The sequence below is a fragment of the Dromaius novaehollandiae genome, chromosome 3 (assembly GCF_036370855.1).
Source record: "Dromaius novaehollandiae isolate bDroNov1 chromosome 3, bDroNov1.hap1, whole genome shotgun sequence".
NCBI lineage: Eukaryota > Metazoa > Chordata > Aves > Casuariiformes > Dromaiidae > Dromaius > Dromaius novaehollandiae.
Genome location: NC_088100.1, coordinates 107856345 through 107880956, shown reverse-complemented (window position 1 = coordinate 107880956; position 24612 = coordinate 107856345). Strand labels below are relative to the sequence as shown.

Sequence of the window (24612 nt, the reverse complement as noted above, 5' to 3'; positions counted from 1 at the left end):
CCCAGAATGAATTTTCATGTGGTTATTTGTAACATAGAAGTTGACTCACAGAGGATCTTGCTTTCCCTGAACACATACTGGTCTACCCCATAGCAAAGACTGCAAATACAAAACAGACTATTCCTTACACATTCACCATCTTAAGTGCATGTAAAGTACATTATTATTATACCTAATACATGTATACAAGATTATTGATATATATGGGATTAATACATTTTTGTATAGAGACTCTTTACAGCCGTGATATTTAAATGTAAACAACCAACCAAATAAAAAATGGACTATATCCGCTACTGCCCTGAACATAATATTATCATGATTTATTTTGATGCGACTTACTACTTTGATTCAATAGTTTGGTATGCTCTTCGTACAGGTGTGATTACTGGCAAATTTACATACTTTAATTACTTAAATAAACTTTTTATTTGCCTTTTACTGCTTTGCTTTTTTAGCATTTTATAATTTTAAAAAGATTTTTTTTTCCAGTCTATTGTTATTAACATTTTATTATTTGGGAGCATGAGTGGGAATAATGTAGAAAAAACACGCTGAGAAAGGAAGCAAGATGATATTTAAGATGCACCCACAACACAGTCATTTTTAAAGGGAAAGCAGTACGCATAGCATTTTCCTTCTTGCATCTATGAATATCAATCTAGGAAAATTAGGACACAGATTCTTCTATGAATAAGTCATCTCTTTCCTAAATGCTAATCACCACATTCCTAAAAATGTTATGAAATGTTATGAAAAAGTGTGCTATAGAACAGCCAACACCTTGTGACTTATATATGATCCTGGATTTATAGAGTAGCAAAAGTAGCTTTAGCTGCAAAAGTAACTAAATGGACTAAAAGTGATTATACTTTACAGATTTGCAGAACTGTGAAATCCTTTCCAGACTGAATTAATATGAATTCATTAAAATTAGAAAAGAAAATCCAGGATAAGCCCTGCTGACCTGATAGCATATAGAGTGAAGTCTCCTATTTCTGCATTCATAACTCCAAAAGGCTGGTTTGGACCCTTAATCTTCACCTTTAATCTTCATGACTATCAGATTATCTCCAGGCTTTTCATCAACTTCAACAGCATTTCTACAGCTGTGTTTTAGCTGAATCTCCCTTTCCATCATTCAAAAAAGAGACTATCATAACAGCTCTTTATTTAGGATCAACAAAATGAGTGTGTAACCACAAGAATTCAAAACACATATGTCAAAAGCTCACCTCAAAAGCTGTATTAGAAACTTCAGGCAGAACTTGTAAGAACAAAAAATTTAGCCTTTGCATAGCACTATGTCTTCCTGACAGTTTACAAACATTAACTTCCCCATACTTTCCAGACAAACAATTACTATCCCAGTACTGCAAATGGAAAATGAACACAGAAACAAATTCCTGAACAACAGCAAAAACAATCAATGACAAAAATATATGCGTGAGGAAGAAAAACACAGGCAACTAGAGCTCAAGACTGCTTAGGACATAAGTTCTTAGTTCCATGCCTTTGTCAACACTGCTACTTTTATGCTTCACATTACAATAATTCACTACTAGCACTGGTATACTAGCATACACCAAAGATCAGGCAAATTTACTTTGTGTTTCATTGAATAATATGAGAATAAATCTTTGAGATCCCAAATCATAACATTTGGAGAAGATCAGTAAGTATAGAGTGTCATTATACCTGCATCTGAATTTTGCTGCTGAACAGCAGCATTTCTCCCCACAGTGCAAAAATAAATGAATAACATTTCTCACGCAATGGACTATCAGATCTCAACAGAACATAAGCATTTTTAGAACAGTTCAGTAGAAACCTTGTCAACAATATTACAAAAAAAAAAAATTCCTATCTTGTATCCTCAGCTCACACAATCATAACTCCAGTTTCATCTTCTCCAACTTAAAAATCCAATAGTTTACGGATCAACTCTGACAGGTTAAGCATGAACAAAGATAGTTAAAACAGCTGTAGTGTTAGCCTTGCAACAAAGTTAAAGTTGATGTCTATCAAAGATTTTTGGAGTTATCTTAGACAACTACTGAAAGCAAAGTATCATTTCTGTATTTCAACCAATCACCCCATGACTTCCTCTCCCTATACATTTATGTGGTGCATATCTCTATCTATCAAGACTACCTCAATGGTGACACACAATCCTCATATTTTATGGAAAATCTAGGCTTCTTTTATGATAAAAATTATACCACTTTGGGTCCAAAAGTTTCATTTCTGTATCTTAAAATGGAAACTATCATCATGAATTGCAGGAAACAGCTTACTGAGGTTGCGAATTTTCTGTATGAACTTTGTGCCACAGACGTCTTCTAGATGTGTATCTTTATCACTTGAGGAATCTCACTGTCCAACTACACAATCTTCTGCTAGTGAAGACTATCAATAACTTACAGATCAGAATGCCAGGCTCAGGACAACTTGATGCACAGAACGAATTTATTCTAATAATATCTAACAATCTTCAGTTTGTCCAAAAGATGATTGCAACACTCCCAGCAGAATAGCAATACCCAAAGTTTTCTTAACGTTTTTCAGAACAATTTTAAAACAGATTATGGCAACAAGAATATTTTCAGTACATTTGAAGTTTAACCCCTTGCACTTGATGATGGATAAAATTAATTAAATAACACTACTAACAGTACTAATCTCCACCAATCATTTTTAATATAATTAATCACGTAGCCACAATAACTCACTGAAGCTAGCAGGAAGTGATAGAAGAGTTTTCTTTGGTGACTTTTCTTGTAAATACTGTAATATTGGGCTATTATTCTTCAAACAGGTAAGCTGTCTTTGACACCCTAAATAAAACATTAGCAATGACTAGGATGACTTACTTGGAAATACTGTTTCTAACTCTTCTCAAAGTGAAGTCCTACTTGTACTACCTTCTAACTTCACCACTACCCTACAGCAATATAATCTTTCTAACCACATTATATCATGTAAAATTATACTTTACTAATATAAAATATACATAGGCTACCTACTATAATGACCCAGATATTGAAACTTGCAAGTTACAGGTCACTTGGTAAATGAATACTTCTGCGTTTGTATTTACCAGTGTTCCTTAATCTTCAGTCACTGCCTTGTGGTTTTCAGATTACATTTGAACTGTCAGTTTTGACCTGAAAACTGTATTAAACAGCCAAGAACAGGCTTGATGGATCACTACTACTTCTATGCATTTTTACCAAAAGAACTGCAATTAGGTCCTTCAGTGGGAACATCCTTAGTTTAAAAAACAAACACTTCCTCCCCCTGGACTGATAACTAGGACAGATTCTCTCAAAGCTTCCAACTTTAAAACTCAGTAGTCTCCTTGATCCACAGAACCCTTTGTTTTGAATAATTTTCATTTATTCAATAAAAACCACCTTCTCAGGTATTGCCTTATCTCTCTCCTCTCAAAGAAGAAATAACGTAGCATGATGTTTTAGCTAGCTAGCTTTATGTATTGTTAACATAACCATAATTTGTCAGACTCTCCAAGCCAGGAATAAATACATTGATGTTCTGATCAAACATATTGAAGTAACTAAATGAGGAAAATTAATGAAAAACAATCAGTAGCCAAATATATTTTCTGATAAAATTCTAAACATAAATCTCCAAAAATTTTATTGCTTTCAACAGCATGCATCTTCAAATTAAACTACTGCATTTTGTTGCAATTAATTTATTAGTTTTTAATGTTACGTACAATGGTATGATAAATTATTTTTGCAACTGAGAAAGAATTTATAACAATTATATTTTTATTCATAGTAAAAAATCCTGCTTATCAGAATACAATTGGTCCAATACCACTAAAATAAGCTAGTACATGATGTTGGGAATATAAGTAACTTAAAACTAAAGATGCAAGGAAACAACTTTGAAAAAAATTTCAGTTCTAAAACTGACCTTTTTGAAAGACAGCTTTAAAGAACAGACAATAAGCTGTCATATAAAAATCCAAAAATATAAGCTGTCATACAAAAATGACAAATAAAAATATAGGATTCTAGTGGCTACTGTACTAGTTATACTATAGATATTTTCAAGGCAATGCATGCTACAACTCTGAATTGCTCCTTTTATTAGGTGGAGAAACTAAACTGCTTCACTGGTGAACAGACTAGCAAAATAGGGCAAATCTGTCTAGAAGTCAATAGGAAGCAGAGCAGTAAAAGGTAGCCTTAAGCAATTTTACATTTAAGAGCAACCTACTTACGACAAGATACATTAATTTCAATAGCAACAAAAACAGATAAAAGCTTCTACCCCAATAGGGCATTAGTTTAAAGACAACTGAATAAAGAGAGAACTTCAGTGATTTTGAAATGTTATCAGTGAATTACAGATTGAGACCTCATATAATCAGGGATTATGTGTCTCTAATTTTTCATTGACCAAAATCTATCAGAAATAGGAATGTGATAGCTTAATGGCTTCATGCTTAAATCTATGCAGGCTGCAAACCAGTTGTGTCCTCTCTTGCCATCTGTTCCTCGATGGTACTTAATGATTAAATCTAGTATTACAATGCACCCTAATTTTAAATATATCATTGCCTGAATGCATTTGTCAAGTATGGTTAAATGCTAAAAAAGCACTTGGGAGAAAAGTGCTATACAAGTTTGCACTTTGAAAGGTAATAAATATTGACTTTAATCTACTTGAGTTTTAGCTTACTGTAGCACAGTACTTGCTTTCACATATAAATGTTATTTGCCTAATAAAGTTCTATTCTTGGCAAGGTCTCTTTAATCGGAATACTGAAGTTCACTCCCGCTCTGTGCCAAGTATTTCAGTAATTGCTGATATATCAAGTTTTGGATGGTTTTCAAATAATAAAGCAGCATTTCCATCATTCACTATTAGCAAGAAAATATCAAACACATACAAAAGGTGTTTTATAAAGAAATTTAGTACAGTACCAGAGTTCATTTCTTCTGAATGTTAAAGTAAAACTGGGGCCTTCACTGAAGAATAGTAATATTGATAATCTTGAAAGTGCTTTAAGCATCTGAAGCAACACAACTTCATTGCCTCAGTGTACTGCTTCATGTGATCAGAAGCACCTCTGCATATGGGACTAAAGGAGCACTGGCCTTCACCGATTAGCTGCTTAATCAGTCTTTAAAATCATTATAGTCTAAGGATATGCCTGCAGAAAGTAGAATCTTGAAGAATAGGACTGATTCTGAATTACATTATTGTCAGAATCTGAATGGGGACCAAGCATGTTTTAATAACATTACTACAAGATGGCATACTCCAAACTTTCCCCACCTACCTATCAGTACGATCAAATTCTACTGCCAAAAAATATTTCCATATTAAACCTATCACCAACATCAAGAAAAAAAAAGTCTATTTCCTTTTTCTATACCTCTGGCAAAGGTTCATCAGGATTTCTGTGCTGACCAAAATGGTTTTAAATACATGATTATCAATATCTTTCCTAAACAATAATTCATGAGATAGGCTGTTGAAGCTTTTGGAGCTTTTGTCTTTAACTTAGACACATTCTTATCTGAAAAATAAATGCCAATAAAATCCTTCCATCTCTTGGAGAGCTTCATGCCAGACATGCGAGCACTGTGAGTGGAATATATTAATGATAATGGACAATGCAATGGCCCCGTGCTGTTACACAATGCACAAATGATTATTACAACTGGACGGCTGTGAAGTGACTTGCCAAAGAGACAAGGGATGTATATTTTACAGTTGCTGAAGTGTAGATTTCTTTCGAATCCTGCTTAACCAGCCTAAACTTATGCACTCACGTAGAATGCAATAAAAGGATGTTCTCAGCCTGATTTGTGATACGCAAGCAAATGCTGTGATTTATGCTAACAACTCCCTTGGCTTTTTAGCAGGTATTTATGACATTTACCTCTTGTAAAATGTCTGTATTTCTACCCGAGTCACTAGCGTTCAGGCAGGAATGCACGATGAGAGCGTTGGTATAAGTCTACAGACATCTGCTGAAACATCTTAAGGTATCATTACAAACACTGATGTATGCTTTACCACAAAATAAGGCACGTATTAATATCTCAATTCAAGGATGCTCTTGCTAACTCTGCATTTAGCAAAGACTGTGTGCGCCAAAATTTCAGCAGCTGTATCAAAGGGGTTTTTTTGCCTCATGCTAAGGTGAGTTTTATGAAGTAGGTCTACTATCCTGAGCCTTTTGATGCTTCCACAAAACCTCATTGCTATGCATAATGTCCAACACCATTAACTATTAGGATGCTGAAGCCATGTTAAAAAACATGACCAAGCAGCCTACAAAAAACTGGTGGGCTAGTGGGGATCACAGGGTGCAAGGCTGCCAAGAACATACATGGGAAGTACTGAGCATAGGTGGACAGTTTCTCTATTCCCCGTACTGCAGCATCTGATCGGGCTGAACTACGCACAAGCTAATTGCACAGTGCCTAAGCTCTGGCTGGCGCTCACTCTGCCTTTTCTGTGCCACAGCAGAGGAGACATCTAATTACTCATGGTTTAAGTGTGCTTGAACAGCTGTGTCTGAAGCAGCGCCACAAGCCTTAGTATGAAATAACCCTGTCTCCCCCTTCTCCATCAAAATCAATCTACTGCATCTCATGACAGCTTTGCCAGGTGGTCCCACTACTAGTGGTCCCACTACTAGTGGTATTATTTCCATGAAAGAACATTCCCCTCACATCTGTACACTCCCAGGTTGACATGTGAATGTGCAGTCAGATAAAACCGTAATACACTCAAAAGATCTGGTGACTGAATTTAATTTCTTTCCTCCCCTTTATGCAATGTGGTTTAGGGGAGACTATTCAGAAGTCAAAAGCTACCTTTGACACAAACTTTGAAAAAGGACTGCAAGCAACTCATCCCACTGAATAATCATGAAGGGAGAAAAAACTACAAGGGTTCCTACACTTCCAGGACAATCATCAAAAAACTGCCCTCATTAAAAAACAATTAACATTAAAAAAGCTGCCAAAGGCACTCAGAGGAAGGAAAGAGGGCAACTACGCAGTTATACACCAATTAAACTCTGAAGAAGGACAGGATCACTAGCCTTCTGTAATTTCAATCATTTACTGCAGGAACAAATGAGCAAAATGAACCTCACACCAAAACGTTATCATTCTGTACCTGGAGACAAAATAAAATATATTTGTCTGAAGGACACACCTGATTTAGACAAAGTATATAGAATATAGTCGGTCATGCAGAAAAATCTTTTCTATGAGGCTTTATATATCATTGTAACTATGCTCCCTGCTTTAGAGTAAGATGCCTTGAACAGCAGCCTGATGGTTACTCTGGAGATGTTAAAGTTTAGAAATTCCTTGGGAACCTAGAAGGAGACTGTAAAAGCTGACAGGGAATTTGAAAAGGTAACTGTGTAAGGAGGACAAATACCTGGGATGAATTTCCAGGTGCACCGGATGCCAATAAGCCTTGAGAAAGGAAATAAATTAGATGGTGCAGACTGATTCCCAGCTTACACACCAGCTCAGCTTCCTGCCTGAAACTTCAGGTTGTGCACAGCCAGGAAGGGGTAGAGCTTGCTGCTGTTGATGTCTGCTTTTTCCTCAGCAATTCTGAAAGTTGCTGTTACGGAAAGTATCGATATTACCTACAGTCCTGTTATACTCAAGTGCTCCTTTGAGCAGGTATATGTGACTAAAAAGGGCCTTACGGTCTTTCCAGATACAGAATACCTCATTTTAATACTACTACAACTTTTGTTGGGCTCAAATAGGACAATCCTTTTAAGTTCACAATGGTGCAGTCAAGAAGGTCAGCAGAATAAACAGGCCTTCTGCTCGCTCTTCTACAATATATATTACTTGTATCATTTGCAGTAATATGAAATGCTCCTCAGTCCAGGAGTTCACAGTCCTCTTTCTAGGATCCCCTCTTTAAACTTTCCAACAGAAGAAAACTGTCACGACATCAAGACTAGACAAGTGACTTGAGAAGAGTTCCAAGTACAAACTGCTCTAACCTTTCCCCTCCCAACTAAATCTGATAACCCAAGACAGGTTGGGATATTTGATACCTTCATTGATCCAGATACCAACAACTTTCCAGAACCCTCTCCACAGTGAGTGCTTGTATGAAAAATACTTAAGCAAGTTAATTCTGGATGATAAGGAAAGAGAAACTGCTAGCTTCATAAATTGTATCTTCTCCTTTAGGTTTAATGCCCTGTTCGTATTTAAATCAACAGCTAACTCCAATTCAGTATGAACAACGAATCTGCAACCAGCACCTACGCAGCCTGTACGACTACTTTTTTTTCCCCTCCAGATCATCATTGGTGATTTTAAATAGAGCAGGCTCAAAAAACAAAGTCTGCAATACCCATAACAACAAACTACATTTATAGTTCTCCAGATACATTTCAATCTCATAAAAGTATTCTATGCAAGATAACCTGAATTAATTATTCAACATGAAATTCACACAATGTAAGATTCTTTATTAAAATCCAGATGTTACATCGCACATTTTCCTTCACCATTCTTCAACCCAGTGACAAAAGTCAAGCTTTTATAGAAAAAAAAATTTATTAAATGGAAGCCTATTCAGTCTGCTCCACTACCTGAAGTGCTTGAAAAAGTCACTCATGGAAAAAGGATGAGCAGGCAGACGTGTGGAATTCTTCTGTAGAACTGCTAGCTTCTCTCCCCTTCCCCCTCCACCAAGCGTTGTAAGAAAGCAGATTCCAAAACAGCCCAGATTTATCATCTTTTCCTTTCTATTTTCCTTCACAGAAACTAGGAAGATGTGTGCAGGTGAACAAAAAGTAGGAGTAAATAGGAGGGGAAATAAAACAATTCACCTGTCATCTACTAAGCACACACATTTTTCAAGACACCACGGAATTAATCAAAAAAATCATTTTTTTCCAAGCTTACATAATTTCCAAGTTGACAAATAATGCATCTGCATTCTTAGATTTTCTGAACTTTTTGAAGGTACTAGCGATTTTTACAAATTGGCTCTCGGTATTACGAAATATTTATCAATATAGACACTTTTGTGTATTTATGTTTACATTTTCCATTTATTTCTTAATATCCCATTTCTAAAAATAAATATGATCAGTGCAACAGGCTAGAGCCTGAACCCAAGAGCTTGAAGTTTTATGCAACAATGGGGGAATATATTTCCCTGAAAACCAGGCTGCACTTTAAATACACCATAAAATTTTACTATATTTACCATGAAATGTATCACACAGTAAGAGCCTTTCTTTAATGAAGCCATTATCATGCATAGTTATTTCAACAGCATCACAAAGAAATTAGTATCTTCCTTATATAGTACTATTACACAGATGCTGTTGAGAAAGTGAACTATTTGAGTATAACTCCAATATGACTCCAATGTAGGATAAAGGAAATTCTTCTTCAAATTAAGAAAAATAGGTATCCTCTAAACCTTATCTCCCTCTCCCAAAGAGAGGACCCAAAGAATGAAGCAAAAGAGAGTAAAAAAAAAAAAAGAAAGAGACAGAAGAGGTTTGTTAACTGGTACTGAGGAGTACAGAACACAGAAATAGAAGAGATATTTAAAAAAGGCAGGAAGCAGAGAGAAAATTGAAAGGGGAGGGGGATTTAAATTACCCAAGACTGAAATTAGTTAATTTTCCTTCCAGTCATGTGTGAGTTTCATCAATTTCAGAATACAAAATATCACCCATTTCACTACCTTTCATATCCTTTTAATATAAACATAAAATTAAACTCTTGCAAGCAGATTTGACAGCCAAATAGCTGTCTACACTGACCATCACAAAATATGAAACTTTAGTACAATTGTTTCTACTATTTTTTTTTACCACACCACAATGTATTACACTAAAAAACAAACAAACAAGCATCATGTCTTCTGCCAATGATCCAAAATAACCACTACCCACTGCACACAATAAGCTTGTGCACAACATTCTCGGGGAGGAAGAAGGGGGAAAAAAAATCAGCCACAAACTGCATTACATTTGATGAAGAGCTCTCCCTCGATTTTAAATCTTATTTTCTGTTCCAATGTTTGGAAAATAATTGAAATATTTATGCTATATGTAATCACGTACAATAATTATGCATACAAAAAAGGGAATTTTAAAGTAAAAGCAAGTATGACAACTGTTTTGGACTGAAAACTGTATCTATTTTCTATGAATTCTCACAGAAGTTTTATACTCTGCTTAAGAAGTCATTACTAAAGTTTAACTACCCTTCTAATAGTAGTCTTTTCTTTCACAATTTTCTTCTTGGAATAAAATTGAGAATGTACAATTAGTCATTGCTGTTAGCACATGATTTTAGACTGCAACCTCCTAGATGCAGAAGTTCCTCAGAAAGGGCTGCTGAACACTCAGGCACTACTGTGGAAAAAAAGCCTTCTTTAATGACAAAAATTTTTGCTTAAGGAGCAGGAACTTCCTTAGTTCCATTCAAGGATGCCATCTCTCTCTCTTTTTTAAAAAGAAAAAAAAAAAACAACTCTCAAAGTGCAAGAATGGCATACAGGCCTGTGATTGCACTTGGACAGCTAACAATTCTAGAGAAAAGGACTAAAAGAGATTTTCTTCATTTACTGCAGTTCAAGGATTTTTTGGATGAGCTTCTTGGAATGAGAGCATTGAAAGGACTGGGGCCCACCTATCTTTACTCTTCAGTTGGCAAAAAATAAGCTTGCTTCCAACAACTTCAAAAAATTACACTGATAGAAAGGAAAATCTATAGGGTTCAAAGTATCACAGAACACTTAAAACATCTGGTCACTATCACATAAAACAAACACTCACGGGTATTAAATAATTGAAAATTCCTAGAAGAACAAACTTGACAAACAACTTTCTTTGAACAAACAGACAAGAACCAGAAAATCTGACAAACACAGGCCTCACCCTGAGAGGTCATCTCTTAATAAATAAACAAACAAACAAATATATATGTCTCTACCTCTGTACATTCTCATGGAAGCAGTTTGCCAACAACTCACCTATGACCTTCACATCACTGACTGCCCATCAGTCTACAAGAAACAAACCAACCTAGCAGAAAGGTAAAGACCACTACCTAAAGTTAAAATACATTCCGACATAAGTAAAATAGCATCAATTTTTAAGTTAGCATTATTTTTTTAAAAGCATCGTAAGTGCCAAACCCTCTAGAGCAAGTTAAATCATAATGCCAACAGATTTTCTTTTTAAGACCTTTAGAAATAAGTTATAGACCTTCGCACATCCATAAGCCACAGCTGAAAACTACTGCTTATAGAAAAATGACAAATCTTAAAGGTAAATCTTCTGTCACAAAGATTTGGGATTCAGAACAGGAATGCAAAGAAAAAAACGTTATCCAACAGGCTGGACAGAAGCCACACTGAAAAAAAACGTTTCTTTCTCTTGCTAGAGAAAGAGCACAAACACACATCCAAAACAGTCCTCAAAGTGAAAATTTTAACATGCCACTCCACTGCCTACTTCCAGAGTTAGAACAGCGAGAGATGCTGACAAAGAACAGTGACCTGAATCTACAGGAAACCTCTCTAACCATTTAAGGATTCTCTGGTGTGATTTCTCCGGTGTATTGACTTTTGAGATTGTTTGATTTGGAATAACCAAAAGGCTTGAAAACTTTGAAATAAGAACTGGAGAGAAAAATAAACTCCTGTGGTGCATGTCTTTACCTCTTTTCTAATGTCACAAAATTGATATTTGATACGCTTAAGATATCAGTAAGAAATGCAAGCTAAGGGCTTCCCAATGAGACTTTCTCAGATAACGCATTTCTGCTTGAGCAGGTTTGAGAATAGCTTTATTTACTTTTATATTTATATTTTAAAAAGAGGGAGATGATGGAAAATAGGGAAAAGCAGAGTTGGACAACATCCACCCAAGTGCACTATTGTCAGCACTGAAGAAAAAGACAAGTTAGTACAGATGCACAGCTTTTTGACTGTTCATTGAAAAATCCAGCTGATATTTGCCTGAATATAAGCCCTTTAGAACATCACTCAGATGAAACCTATGCCCATACTGAAAAACAATGTGCTGCTCTGTTTCACTAGAATACATGAAACAAACCAGCTAATTGTGCCTGAAGACTGCAGTTAATCTAATAATATACACATACATTCAGGTCAGCAATATGTATCAGGCATTTTGATACCCTGAAAAACAGGACAGGAAGTCTGCGTTAGAATACACTTTGTGATCTAGGAAAGGTCTTCTAACCTCTCTCTTTGCCCTAATGTTAGTGATGAGCTAACAAAAAAGGCTGCATTATTCTGTTAATTCCTATAACTGGGGAGAGGGATAAAAAAAAAAAAAAAAGTGGTAGAACTGCAAAATTATGGCTCAAAGTTGATGACAGAGAAAAAAAGAGATTTCTGGCATCAGCAAATCAGTAGCCTGGGCCAAGCAACTCCAGGTATTTCTTTTAAGGAAGTATTAAGTGAATCTTTGCTGCAAAAAGATGGGTCTAAGAAAGCTTAGAGTGGAGCATTTTCACTGTAAAATGTTCTTTAAGATATTCTGAGATAATCTTAAATGATACCAAATACATAAGAAGTGAGATATTTGGGCATATTCTCAATCTGCTTTTAAAGGAACTGATTTAAAACTGTGGGAATTATAAAAAGGAAACCACTCTAGAACCCTCAAGGAACATGGCACCAATTACAACTTTACTATAAGGCCCTTTTTGAAACAAGCAGCAAAACAACCTGTAGCAAAAGCAGCTGCAGGAATGGGATAAAAAGACTCTACCGCATGGTTCTTCTGCCCCTTTAAGGTGCTAGACTCCTGAAAATAGTCCTGAACATGATATTTCAAGCAGGAGTGAGTGTGTGTGTGTGTGGGGGGGGGGGGGGGGGGCGGCGGCATTCTAAACTCATGCTTCCTAAAAACTAAACCTCTTTTCTCAGCTTCTACCAAACGACACGCTATCTGTCTCACCCTCTACTGCTGAACAGCCAATGCCTTCAGTAACTTTGAACTCAGCTGGACTTTCTAACCTGTCATCTCTATGAAACATGCTTTTCTTTAGACCAAAAACAGAGAGAAGAAGCAGTGTTACTATGGCACAATATATACACATTTCACTATACAACACACGCTTGAGCTTCAACAAACATATTGGGGTACCAGCGAGACAGAAGACTGAAAAATAGAAGATTGTAATTCTTCATTAATCTTCCATTCCAAAAATATTTATTTAAGTAGTATTCTTTGAGAAAATTCAGAATACTGTTTTCCTGGATCAAAAAAGCCAGTACACCTACTCCACTGGTCACACAAATCTGTAATTAAGGAATTTTGTTATATGAAAATTTTGGAAACAGCCAAGGATCATCTGCAAAGTTTTCCATAAAACAAGTGGAATATTTTAACCAGCTCCAACAAGAAGTTCCAGGACTTCCAAGCAGGAGAGAGAACAGTGATTAAACCTTAAAACAGGAATAGTTTTGTTTTACAATTCACATAGTAACTGAGGGTTCAACTGGTCTTCAACCAGTCAAATTACTCGGGGCTCATGCCAGTGTAATTGCACGTAACATACTGGCCTTATTTGCTGAACTTCAAAAGCAGAGGAAGGCCATAATACAGTGCAGGGAGATGCACAAAACCAGCAAAGAAACAATTCCTGCTCTAAGCAATGGGCATCTGTGGAGTCAGTATTCTCTTTAAGATATTATGTACAGGACAATACCTTCCACAGGACTTAAAAGCAACAAATATTTTAAGTTCAGATGCAGTTTTCTGTATTTAAAGCTGAAAAAAACTCTTAAAAGATTTATGATTAAATTTATACATACAAGTTTTCTCTTCTACCATAATCACCTTCCAACACCAGAACTGTATGTACCTTGCTTTATTTACTCATCGGCAGTATCAAAATTAATTTCTCCTTGGGAAAACTAGGAACAACATTTACTTCCTTATTTCATTCTTTATTTCGAATTTTGCTGAAGTTATGAATCCTTAAAAATAACTACATTACTTCAAAACAGCCTGACCAAAGGTATACACCTTAGCAACTGAGTATTTACAAGTGTAAGAAACGCTGTTTTGAGATGAAATGAGATAATGCCAAAGCTACCAGGATATTGTCAGAAGCATTCTAATGACTAAAAAGATCTTAATTTGTAAAAATATTTCCACACAGATTTCAGTTAAATATGTTTGGTTAGAACACTGTCTCTAGATTGCCTGTATTATGAAGTATAATAAATCTTTTATAAAGTAAACTAACAACAATAAGATATAAAACTGTAAAGAATGTAAAGCTGCGCTTGGGATAAAACTAACAATGCTGCATACAAACATAACTGCCCTAAGTAAAATCTTGGCCCAAATCTTCTGCAGAACTCCCTCCATTTCAGTAGGATAAACATTTAATTCTTCATGTGCATCTAGTTATTCATGTTTAAGTTAAAAAAGGAATAAAACAGTTTGACATTCTGCCAAAGTAGTTTCTCCTGTTCTCCTCAAAAAAAAATCTGCAAGGAATGTCCCCAAGCAATACAGAACCTTTATCTTTCTCTGTTTTTTTTTTTTTTTGTATACTACCAAGTGACAGAACTGAGCCATTTGTAAAGATTATTCCAGAGGACAAAGCAAATTCAAATTCAAGGCTCTTGGATATACAGGCATTTCCAAAGAAAACCAGTTACATTTCTTGTAAAAAATTTTATCAACATGAGCAACTTAATTGCTTTAGCTCACTAAATGAAATGTGTTGCAAATATCTGTATGCACATTAATATGTACAATCCTCTACTTACTTAGATATAAAGGAGTACATCAAGGACCTTACCCCTGTTAACTACCCAAAGCTACAAGACAAGCATACATATCAGGCCCTCCAAAAAGAGTGCGTTCTTTTCATCCTAAAACTTTAAATAAATATTGACATCCTTGTTAAGACATAAACCAGCACATTGGAAGTATGGTATTGGTCTACATTTTATCATACACCAACTAGTATCTGTATTTTATTTTTGTCCGATATACACAATACTCTAAATATAAAGCAAGATCTTCCGAAGCTACCAGGAAATTACGCCAGACAATTTTTTGCCCAAGGGCTTATTTAAAAAAAAAAAAAAAAAAAAAAAACACAGAAAAACTAGAGCAAATTTCTCCCTACAGCGTAAAGTAAGATAAATTTCTGAAATAAACTATCCCCTGGTAGACTCTATCCCCATCACTATAAAAAAGGAAACAAATTTTCAAATTAGTATCTCCAAATGTATGAAGATCCAAAGACTCACTGAACAGCCATGAATGTAATACAAACTGCTTATGAGTTCATTCCTTGCTATTTCCCATCCCAAAAATACAACTTAAGACAACTTATCCTTTTTCGTCAGAGAACGCCTTATGGAAAAGCAGGCCAACAGAGCTAGGTCCAGCAGTAGCCTCACTTCAATACAATGCCTTAATCACTAGTAAGGCCAATGCAATGAAGCAGGAGCATTTTGTAAATACTGCTTAGTGACAACTGCCTAAGAGGCATGCAAATTCACGCTATGCCTCCTTGGAAGAACTTAAGGCAGAAAGACAGGATTCTTTAAAACAAAACAAAAAACAACAACAACAGACAGACTCCCACATAGCTATTACCAAACAATCTCTGACCACTGAGGTCATGTCCTCTCTGCTCATGAGCTCTTTTCTGCTTGAAAAAAGTCTTGATTCCTAAGTAATTACTACATGGGGAAGAGTGGTACAGTAGGAAAGATAAGGAAGGCAACAAAAGGGTTTTTAATTTAGAGAAAAAACAAAAAAGTAAAAAAGAGGAGGAACCAGAAATAAGAGGAACACCTGACAAGAACAAGAAGCTAAAGCTAAAGCCCCTTCCCATCAGGAGAAACAAATGAGGAAAATCTAGAAGCAAGTTTCTCAGTTTTAGTGTAGGACTAAGATATGCATGACTTAACTGCCAAATTGGTTGGTAACTATATTAAAAGAAAAATAAGAGTACAGGTATGCACTGCAAAGGTTCATGATGTGGAGATCCCCAAACTAGCTATGGAATCAGAAGCCTTACCAGTGAAGGATGCAAGCTAATTAGCTCAGGTAAAATATTTTTAGCTAACCCAAGACTTTGGAATTTATTGCTGTTATACTGCAAACAGCTACAACAACACAGCTAGGGTAGCTCAAGGTGTCTCAGCAGCCCGGGCAAACTGACTTTGCTCTAATTTTGGGGCCAGAAAAACAACTTACGTGTACCGCCCTTCTTGGCTAGGTAGGGAGTGAGGACCAGCGGCAGCACAGAAGCGGAGGCGGATAAAGAACAAAGCCAGATGGGCAACCAGAAAGATTATGGCCAGCCATAAATTGAACTGGAAGGCTCACCCAACCCCGATGTTGGGTGCTGCTAAGGACGGATGATACTTAGATGAGCCACTCAGTCATCACCCCTGAACCACCAAAGCACATGAAGCAAAGCGACTACCGTGAAACTTACAGATGTCCTCTTCTGGCTCAAAGTCACACTTGCAGCATTCCCCATCTCATCCTCTGACTCCAAGCTAATGCTGACTTCACCTATTAAATAGTTCTGCATTGTGCTCTGTGGATGTATCTACTCAATTAGAGGTTGCTCAAGGATCTCTGCCTTGAACTCTTCTATGTAGTATATATCTATCCCTACTTATAAAATAGTCTTAGCTCAGCTATGCCACAGAAGGAGACAGTTTGTCAGTACACTCTTACTTACCTTTCCTGGCAATAAAATAGGTGAGATATATACCTAGAAAACTACTACCATTTTATTTCATTATTTTTCTAGAGTTCTTTGAAACAGTACATAGAATGTGAAAGAAGTGCAAAGCACTCTGAAAATAAAATTGGAAAGTCAAAGTAAACATACATTTGTTTTCTTGCCAGGACATTTTCAATGCTAAAACAAGTTATTTTGATTTTATATCTTTCAACTAAGATTACTGTTTATGAAACAGGTAGATAGACTCAATAGATCACTTTTGTATGCAAGAAGAGAGGTTTTTTAAATCAGTTTTTACCTCCTGACCCCAGCTACTAATGTAAAGATGGGATAAGAAGTAGGACACCAGAAGAAATGAGGCGCCAGAGCCAAAGAAAGATGGTGAAGAGGGCAGAGAACTGGATATACAAGCAGAGAAAGATTAGACATCTATTTTCCAGTCTCCAAAGTACTGCAAAAAACCACGAGTGAACTATAGGACAGTTTACTGAACTGAAAATAAATCGAAGGAGATGGGAAGAAGGAAAGAGAACATGAACTGTAGAGGATACATAAGCTTAAGGAATTAGAAAAACAGAGACGTAAGAAGAGGTCAAACACAAAGTATTCCATGTGCAACCCCCACTTTTGTCTCCATTTGCTATCGAAAACCCAAGCACCTCTGAGAAGTACAAGTATCACCCTACATTCACCTCATTAGCCCAATTCAAAGTTCACTTCAGGCAGATATTCTCTGACTTTTATAATCAAAGAGTTTGAATTCCAGCAATCTTGATCATGGTGCACATTCTATTGAGTCACTCATTAAAGAATTCACTTCTTTACACAAGTGTGTATTATAAATTCAGCTTTCATTAACAAAAATTCTGGGCCCTACGGTTGCAGAATTAATTTAAAGAACAACAACAACTGTCTCAAACCATTAGTGGTATCTATCAGCATCTGTAGGAGCCTGAAAGAGCAAGTCTGAAAAGTGTGAATCAAATCCATTCATTTCAAAAAAGTGAGAAGGGTACAGTCTTCGTAATATTTGACATTTTTCTAAAATACCCTATGCTAGTATTCTTAATGCCAAACTCACCAATTTCATTTTCCCCAGTACATTTTTCCATTTTCCTGCCTCTTGCTCTCTGGTCTTCTTCACCAGAAAGAGTTAATTGGATTAGAGTGCATGTTCCCTGTAGTCTTTCAGAGCCAGGCAGCTGGCAGAAGTACTAGAGATGGAGTCCAGTTTTCAGAAAAGATATAGGCAAGCCAGAAGTATGGGCTGGCAAGCTCAGCTGTTTGGAAAAAAGTGTACAACTGAAGACTAAGAGCTCAGAAAAGGAGTTAATGAAGCAGGCTACACATTCTAGGCACACGCCATCAGAGTGGTGGAAGGAAATCATCAGCTGGTCCACCCGGAAAATTCTATGGGAATGAATGGCCCATAGAATGTATGTGGATCCAGTCAGTGGAAAACAGTGGGAAAACAGCAAAAAGGAGAAAAACTGGAAAAAAATAAAACATTTCATCCTTTAAAATAATTTTCAGTGTGTTTTGACACAATAGATAACATAGATACTACCGATGAATATATTCAGTTAAGACAAAAGTTGCAAATGAAACAGAGATGAAAGCAGACAGGTTCCCAATAAAATGGAATATATTAATTTAGTTTCAGAATTTGGTTCTACACGTTACCAATTCACCATACGGTATTTGTCCCATAGTTACTTTGAAACAGATCTATTTCCACAAATACAAAGCACAGTAAAACAAAACTGTTAAAACCAGAATATAGTTGTCTTTGTTATGTGACCAAATATTAATGGTAGTGTAATGGTAAACGTAATAGAAGTCCCAATCTTATAATTACTTGCAGATGTGTATTTTTATTCACAAAACCAGCAAGTCTCAGTCTGTTGCAGAACCGACAGTTTATACTACAAGACTTTTATAAAACTTACGCATTTCTTACACAATCCTATTGGAATTCAATTAACAAATATCAGAGAACAAGACTTACCAGAAATGGAAAAAAAAAAAAAAATACTCACTTCATAATATTAGAAGCATTCTGATATAGAGGTATAGTAAAGTTACGAAGCATGCCATGGTATGTTTCCCCATTTCCCTGTCATGGCACAACCCACCGCAGTTACCTGTCGTCTCTTGACTTACTGCACAAGAAGCATAACCCTTTTCATACTGAAGATGAAGGTTCAGATTTAGAAAAATACATAGGTATCTACCCATAGGTATCAGATACTGACTGATCCAGGTAGAAGGTAGGTAACTAAGTACTTTTGAAGAACTGGACCTAAATTTAAACAGAAAATGAGAGACAACCTCTCTCTCAATTTAAGAGCTAACAGTCTAACGATGGAACTCTCCTTAATTAAAAACTGCCTGTGGCATCTCCAGTAAAGGAAAAACTCTTCAGATATAATTTGGCACTAAATGGAATCCACTTAATTTCCCTACATACTCAAATATCCAAAAAAGTCAACAGCAAAAGGCATACACAGAACATAACAATTAGTTTTTCTTTTCTGATGGAGTTGGTACTAATAAAGCCAAACCTGATAAAAAACAACTGTTTCAGTACCCGCTATCCTACAACTATTCCAATGCTGACATCCGTTTCCTCTGTCTGAATCATTACAATTGTTGAAAATAAATTTGGTCTAGACAGGCACAAAAAGTAAATGACATACTAACAAACTCTCACTTGTAGCTAATGCAGGAGAGGATTAACTCTTTTTTTAAAACTTTAAAAAAAAATTTTCTATAGGTAACAAAACCTCATATTAAACTGTAAAACTGTTTACAGACCAATAGAGCATTTGTTTTTAAAGCATTTGGCAAAAATAAAATATGTTTTAAAGTGATCCAGCTGCCCTTCTACGACAGCTCTAACAGCTTCTGCTTGTTCATACTTTCAACTCCCTTAAAAGCATCTAACACTGCAATAATTTTCCAACTCTAGAAACCAAACTACATCCAATAATAACACAAAGACAAAGTTCTTAGCTGACAGGTACTCACTAGCTGTGTTCTCACCCTAAAACATTAACAACCTCAAATATTATTTACAGTAGTATTGAGATAAGTACCTTGTAACACAACTCATTTAAAAAGCAGTTTTTACTGGTGCCTTTCACATGTATGTACAAATGGCAATCCTTATGACTTCTGCAAGAACAGGAGCTGTGAAGAAATGAAATACTAACAGTGCCATAGCTCATAACTATGGATTCCTAATACTAATGTGAAGCTACCGATAATTTAAAAAAAGAAACAAAAATGAAGAAAAATGTTTCGCTTCTCAAATTGTGATACAAATTTTTGTCACATTTCCTCAACACGATAGTTAACATTGTCAGAAAAAAAGAGAAATACTAATAAAATAAAAAGCACCAAAAGTAAGTGTCATTAATTCTCTAAATTATAGCTTTTAAATGTTTTTGAAAATGAAATGAGATGTTTAATAGATGGATATTGAAAGTGAATAGGTCTATATCCTAGAAGTTAACAAAGGTTCCCACAGTGACTTCACCAGAAACGTAATCAGTCTTCAAAATGTAAAACATTTTTCCTCTTTCCATCGCAGAAAAAAAAAAAAAGCAAAACAACCACCATCACCACCCCCAAATGAGAAAGCTGTCCTGGAAACTTCTTCAACTCTAATCATCATAACACATTTCAGACCCCCCACAGTGTATTTTAGATTAAAAACCTTCCAGTGTGGTTACATATTTGTAAAATAAAATTTATTTTTATGTCAGTATTTCACATATATCTCTAAATTAAAGCAGTTTTGAATTGACCTGACTACTGAACTCTTAAATTTACTTCTCCAACATGTATTGTATTTTATATGTAAGCACACAACCCTTCCTAAATAAACCGTAGTCATCTGGGTATGGGGTCAAAGACGCACACACAAAGTCAAAGCCAAATTCAAAACACGGTGCTTGAAGCATGGGAATACTTCCTCACTGCAGCTTTCCATTTTACTTACATTTTCAAAGGCACAGGCTTGCCATATATGTATTGATCAGGTTACACTCTTTCTTAATATTACAAAAGCTTGCTGAGAGGGTTTAATTTCAAGATTATATTCTTCAAAATCACCTTGTTCCAGTTCTAAACTAGGCTTCAGCTTCCAGCTATCCAATGTTCTAACTCAATGAGTTCTATACGTTATATGTATCATCATATTTGACAAGTTACTTTGTTTATATGTAACCCAAGTAAAGAAATTTAAATTGTAGAATAAAAAGTGTTTCAGTGAATGCATCACTTAAAAATCTTGAACTTGAGTGTATTTTGGGCATATTTTTATAAAAAGAATTGTTTTTCAAAAAGTTCAACACTACCAAATTTTCCATCTTTCTCAGTATAACAGAAATGCGTACTTAGAATTTATGTGCACAGAAGTTGGTGACAAGATGCTGGTTTCAAAAGGATGAGAATTCAGTCTTAAATGTGGTACTAATCTTTTACATAGATTAGTTAAACATGCCAAACACCAAAAGCAAAGAACTCTGAAGTACTTAATATGACTAAAAACTGTAAACAAGTACAAGGATGCCCATCACTAAGCAGCGTAACAGCTGTCATTACAAGCTGGTCACACATTGGTGTATGCATCAAGCCATCCATAAGACTACACTTATTCATACCTATGTGAACAAAAGATGTATTTCTCTATATAGATCTAAAATACTGAAAGAAGTGAGATTTTTTTCCCTACTAGTAGCATTTTTATGATTTTATCACTATGCACGTGACAAAAGTGTTACTCTCTAGCATTACAGTAGTGGGCAACATTCCAGACAAAACTATGATTACGAAAAAAAAAAATACAACACACAGTTGACCATTCCTGTATTTCTGTGACTGGAACTTTGTGATCTATATGTCATATATATTATAAGCTATATATTTTTTTATCTGTAAAATTTTACGTCAATAGAATCATATAGAAAACTTTCTACCAATCATAGCTTTCAATAAACACTTGACTAAGACATGTAAGAACGTTTCTTCTGTGGTTTGCATCCAAAAAATGTTCTACACTATCAAATAACATCTCAGCTTTACTACGCAACTTTTACCTACTCAAATTTGGAACTGCAAAAAATAATGCAGAAATAATTACAGAACAGCCCACTTGGTTAGTGGACAACATTGTGTGACTCATATACTATCCTTAAGTTGTATACCATATGAACTAAGAAATGCATTTGAATCTTATTAACCAAACAAATTGTTCAGAAATTTGGTTTATGACTGTGACTTACAGTAAAATGAACCTTTACGTTTCAGAATGGAAATCTGGGAAACTGTATCTACAGTCATTCAAGTGCAACTTTCCACTGAATTCTATATATGATTCTCCCTGTATTACAGTATACATCCTGCAAATACATCACTGACATTATAAATACTGCACTGTGAACAAATAAGAGTATCTGGCATGCTTCAGACCACATGACTACTTCAAGTGTAAAAGAAAGAAGACATTTTTACTAACCTTGCTACTGAAGGAAAGATGAGCTTTCATGAGAAAGCAAAGCATACAAGAGGAGACAACAGCAATAAACAAACGCAACACACAACTTCAAAACACTTACATTTGCAGCATGACTTCGTTCAGAAACACGCCATCCACTAGCACCACATACTCATCCAGGTTGGTCCCATTTCCTCCAGCTAACGGTCCAAATGTCTTAACCTAAAATATAATCATCACGACTGTGACACTAACTCCACCTTATTCTCTGCAGCAAGGCATTTATCCTTAAACAATAAGCAAGTAAATGAATAGCGTGTAAAGAAAAATTAATGCTTACCCAGGTGACAAGAGGGCTAGACATAAACTGCTCCAAAAGGGGTGTGAATATTTCGTTCTCCATTTTACAAAAAAAAGGTTAACATCAAGGTAGCTCCTCTGATGCAAAAAATATGAAAAGTCCTTCACTGCAGCAACTCTCTAAAAAACTCAGAGGATTTAGCTGGAGTAAGCGAACCCCATTTTTACAAAGCAATGCAACAGCAACAAAAAAGTGAGTGGCAACTAGGATCTATCTTCCTCTTTCCCCCCCCCCCAAAAAAAAAGCATTTGAAAGTCCATCTACATGTATTTCAGCCTTTCCATTGATGTCTCTCCCTTCCTACATACTGAGGAGGTAGAAGGAAGAAAAGAGGGAGGCTGCCTAGCTACTAGGATTCTACATTAGACAAAAAGGGAAGGAAGGAAAAATCTGCTTCAGCAGCGGTAGCTCCTCGGAAAGGAATGAGAAAATCCGGTAAAACTCTGCAAGCTCATCCTGTTCCGTCCCCACCAAGGGGGGGGGAAAAAAAAAAAAAAAAAAAAAAAAAGGAAAACAGAAGAGGTGAAGCAGAGAAGAGGGGCGCACACCCCCACCCCCACTCACAGCTAAGCCCCTCAGGCTGCTTCTGCACACAAGAGACTCCCCCCCCCCAACAATGGCACAGACAGCCCACAGAGAGGGAACCGACCCCCAGCGGGGACGAGAGGCTATTTTAAATTAGTTCCCTTTTCTAGCCCCTTCCCTTTTCCACTAAACTACGACGCAGCATAGGGACAGGACCGCCGCACGCCGCCTCGCCCCACAACCTCGCCCTTCCCCCCGGCTGCCCGCTCCCCCCGCGTCACGGCTTTCTCCCCGGCCCCCGGCCCCTCCGCCGGGCTCCCCCGGCGCCCTGCCTCCCGCCCGCCCCCCGCTCCGAGCCCCCCCTCCCCCTGCCGGCTCCCTCGCCGCTGCTCCCCCTCTCACGCCCTGCTCCAGCCGCTCCCCCGCCCACCCTGGCTCTGCAGCCACCCCCGAGCCTGAGGCGCCCGGGGCACCAGCTCCCCTTCCGCCCCGCCGCCAAATAACGGCCACCTCGCCTCAGCCAGCACGGCCGCGCCGCGCCGCCCGCCCGCCCGCCCCTCCTCCCTGCCCCACGGGCGGCTCCAGCGTATGGATCCTTCCGCCCCGCGCTGCGTAAGGAAAAGGTTATCCCTCCGCCAGCTCGGGTCCCTTCCTCCCCCTCCCTCCTCCTCTTCTTCCTCCCCCCGCCCCAACGGCCGCTCGTGGATGGCGGCGCAATTAAAACGGGGCGGGGCGGCGAAGAACCGCTGCAGGACTCGTGCCCGGCGCGCACGAGCGCGGCGCGCGCACTGCCGCTGCGGCGCTGGCGGCGGCGCGCGAGCCCAACGGCCGCGCCGCGCTGCGCCGCGCCGCGTAAGGGGGCGGCGGGGGGCCGCTGCCCTGCGGCTGGAGGGGGAGCAGCGGGGGCCCGGCACCCGCAGGGGCTGCCCTGGGGGGTGAGGAAAAAAACAAAACTCCGACTCCGTTTTGGGAAAGCGAGGGAAAGCTTGTCGGTGAAAGGAAGAAAGAAAGAGGGGGGTGGGGAGGGGGAGTCGCTAACGCCCTTGAAGAGGAAGATGGGGGGATTCATCGTTCCATCGCCGGAGCGCCGCGCTGCGCACTCCTGACCGGGCAGCTCGGGGCGGGTGGGGGGGGAGGTTTTCCTCCTGAGGAGATGAAATCCAGACACACCCACATTAACACAAAATCCAGCTTTCTGGAGGGATTTAGCGGGGAAAGGGGAGCGCAGGGAGGGGGGCGACCTGGTTACAGAAAAGCAAATGATGACAAGCAATTTGCTTGCCTAAGCTATTGTCCCTACGCTATCTCTTGCCACTTGTGCGTTTCAAATCTCAAGTACCGCATTAACATACGGGTTGGTGTCTGTTTAATAGATTATGTAGTTTATTCACAAAGCATTTTACAAAAATCTCAAACTAAACCCACCTTCTCTTCCATGTAAT

General features: G+C 37.5%; 1 protein-coding gene across 14 annotated transcripts in view; it reads right to left on the bottom strand.

The window, feature by feature from the left end:
• CCDC88A (coiled-coil domain containing 88A) overlaps positions 1-23910 on the bottom strand; it is a 100818-nt gene extending 76908 nt beyond the window's left edge. For 3 of the 14 annotated variants that reach the window (XM_064509737.1, XM_064509741.1, XM_064509742.1), the window contains exons 1-2: positions 22625-23547; positions 22406-22506 (exon numbers count right to left, since the gene is read on the bottom strand). In XM_064509737.1, the coding sequence (XP_064365807.1) occupies positions 22406-22506; positions 22625-22687 (164 nt within the window). In that variant the 5' untranslated portion in view covers positions 22688-23547. Of the gene's footprint in view, positions 1-22405; positions 22507-22624; positions 23548-23600 lie in introns of those variants that run through there. The other 11 variants (XM_064509743.1, XM_064509744.1, XM_026107962.2 and 8 more) reach the window with 8 other exon arrangements.
• Between the last annotated feature and the right edge of the window lie 702 nt (positions 23911-24612).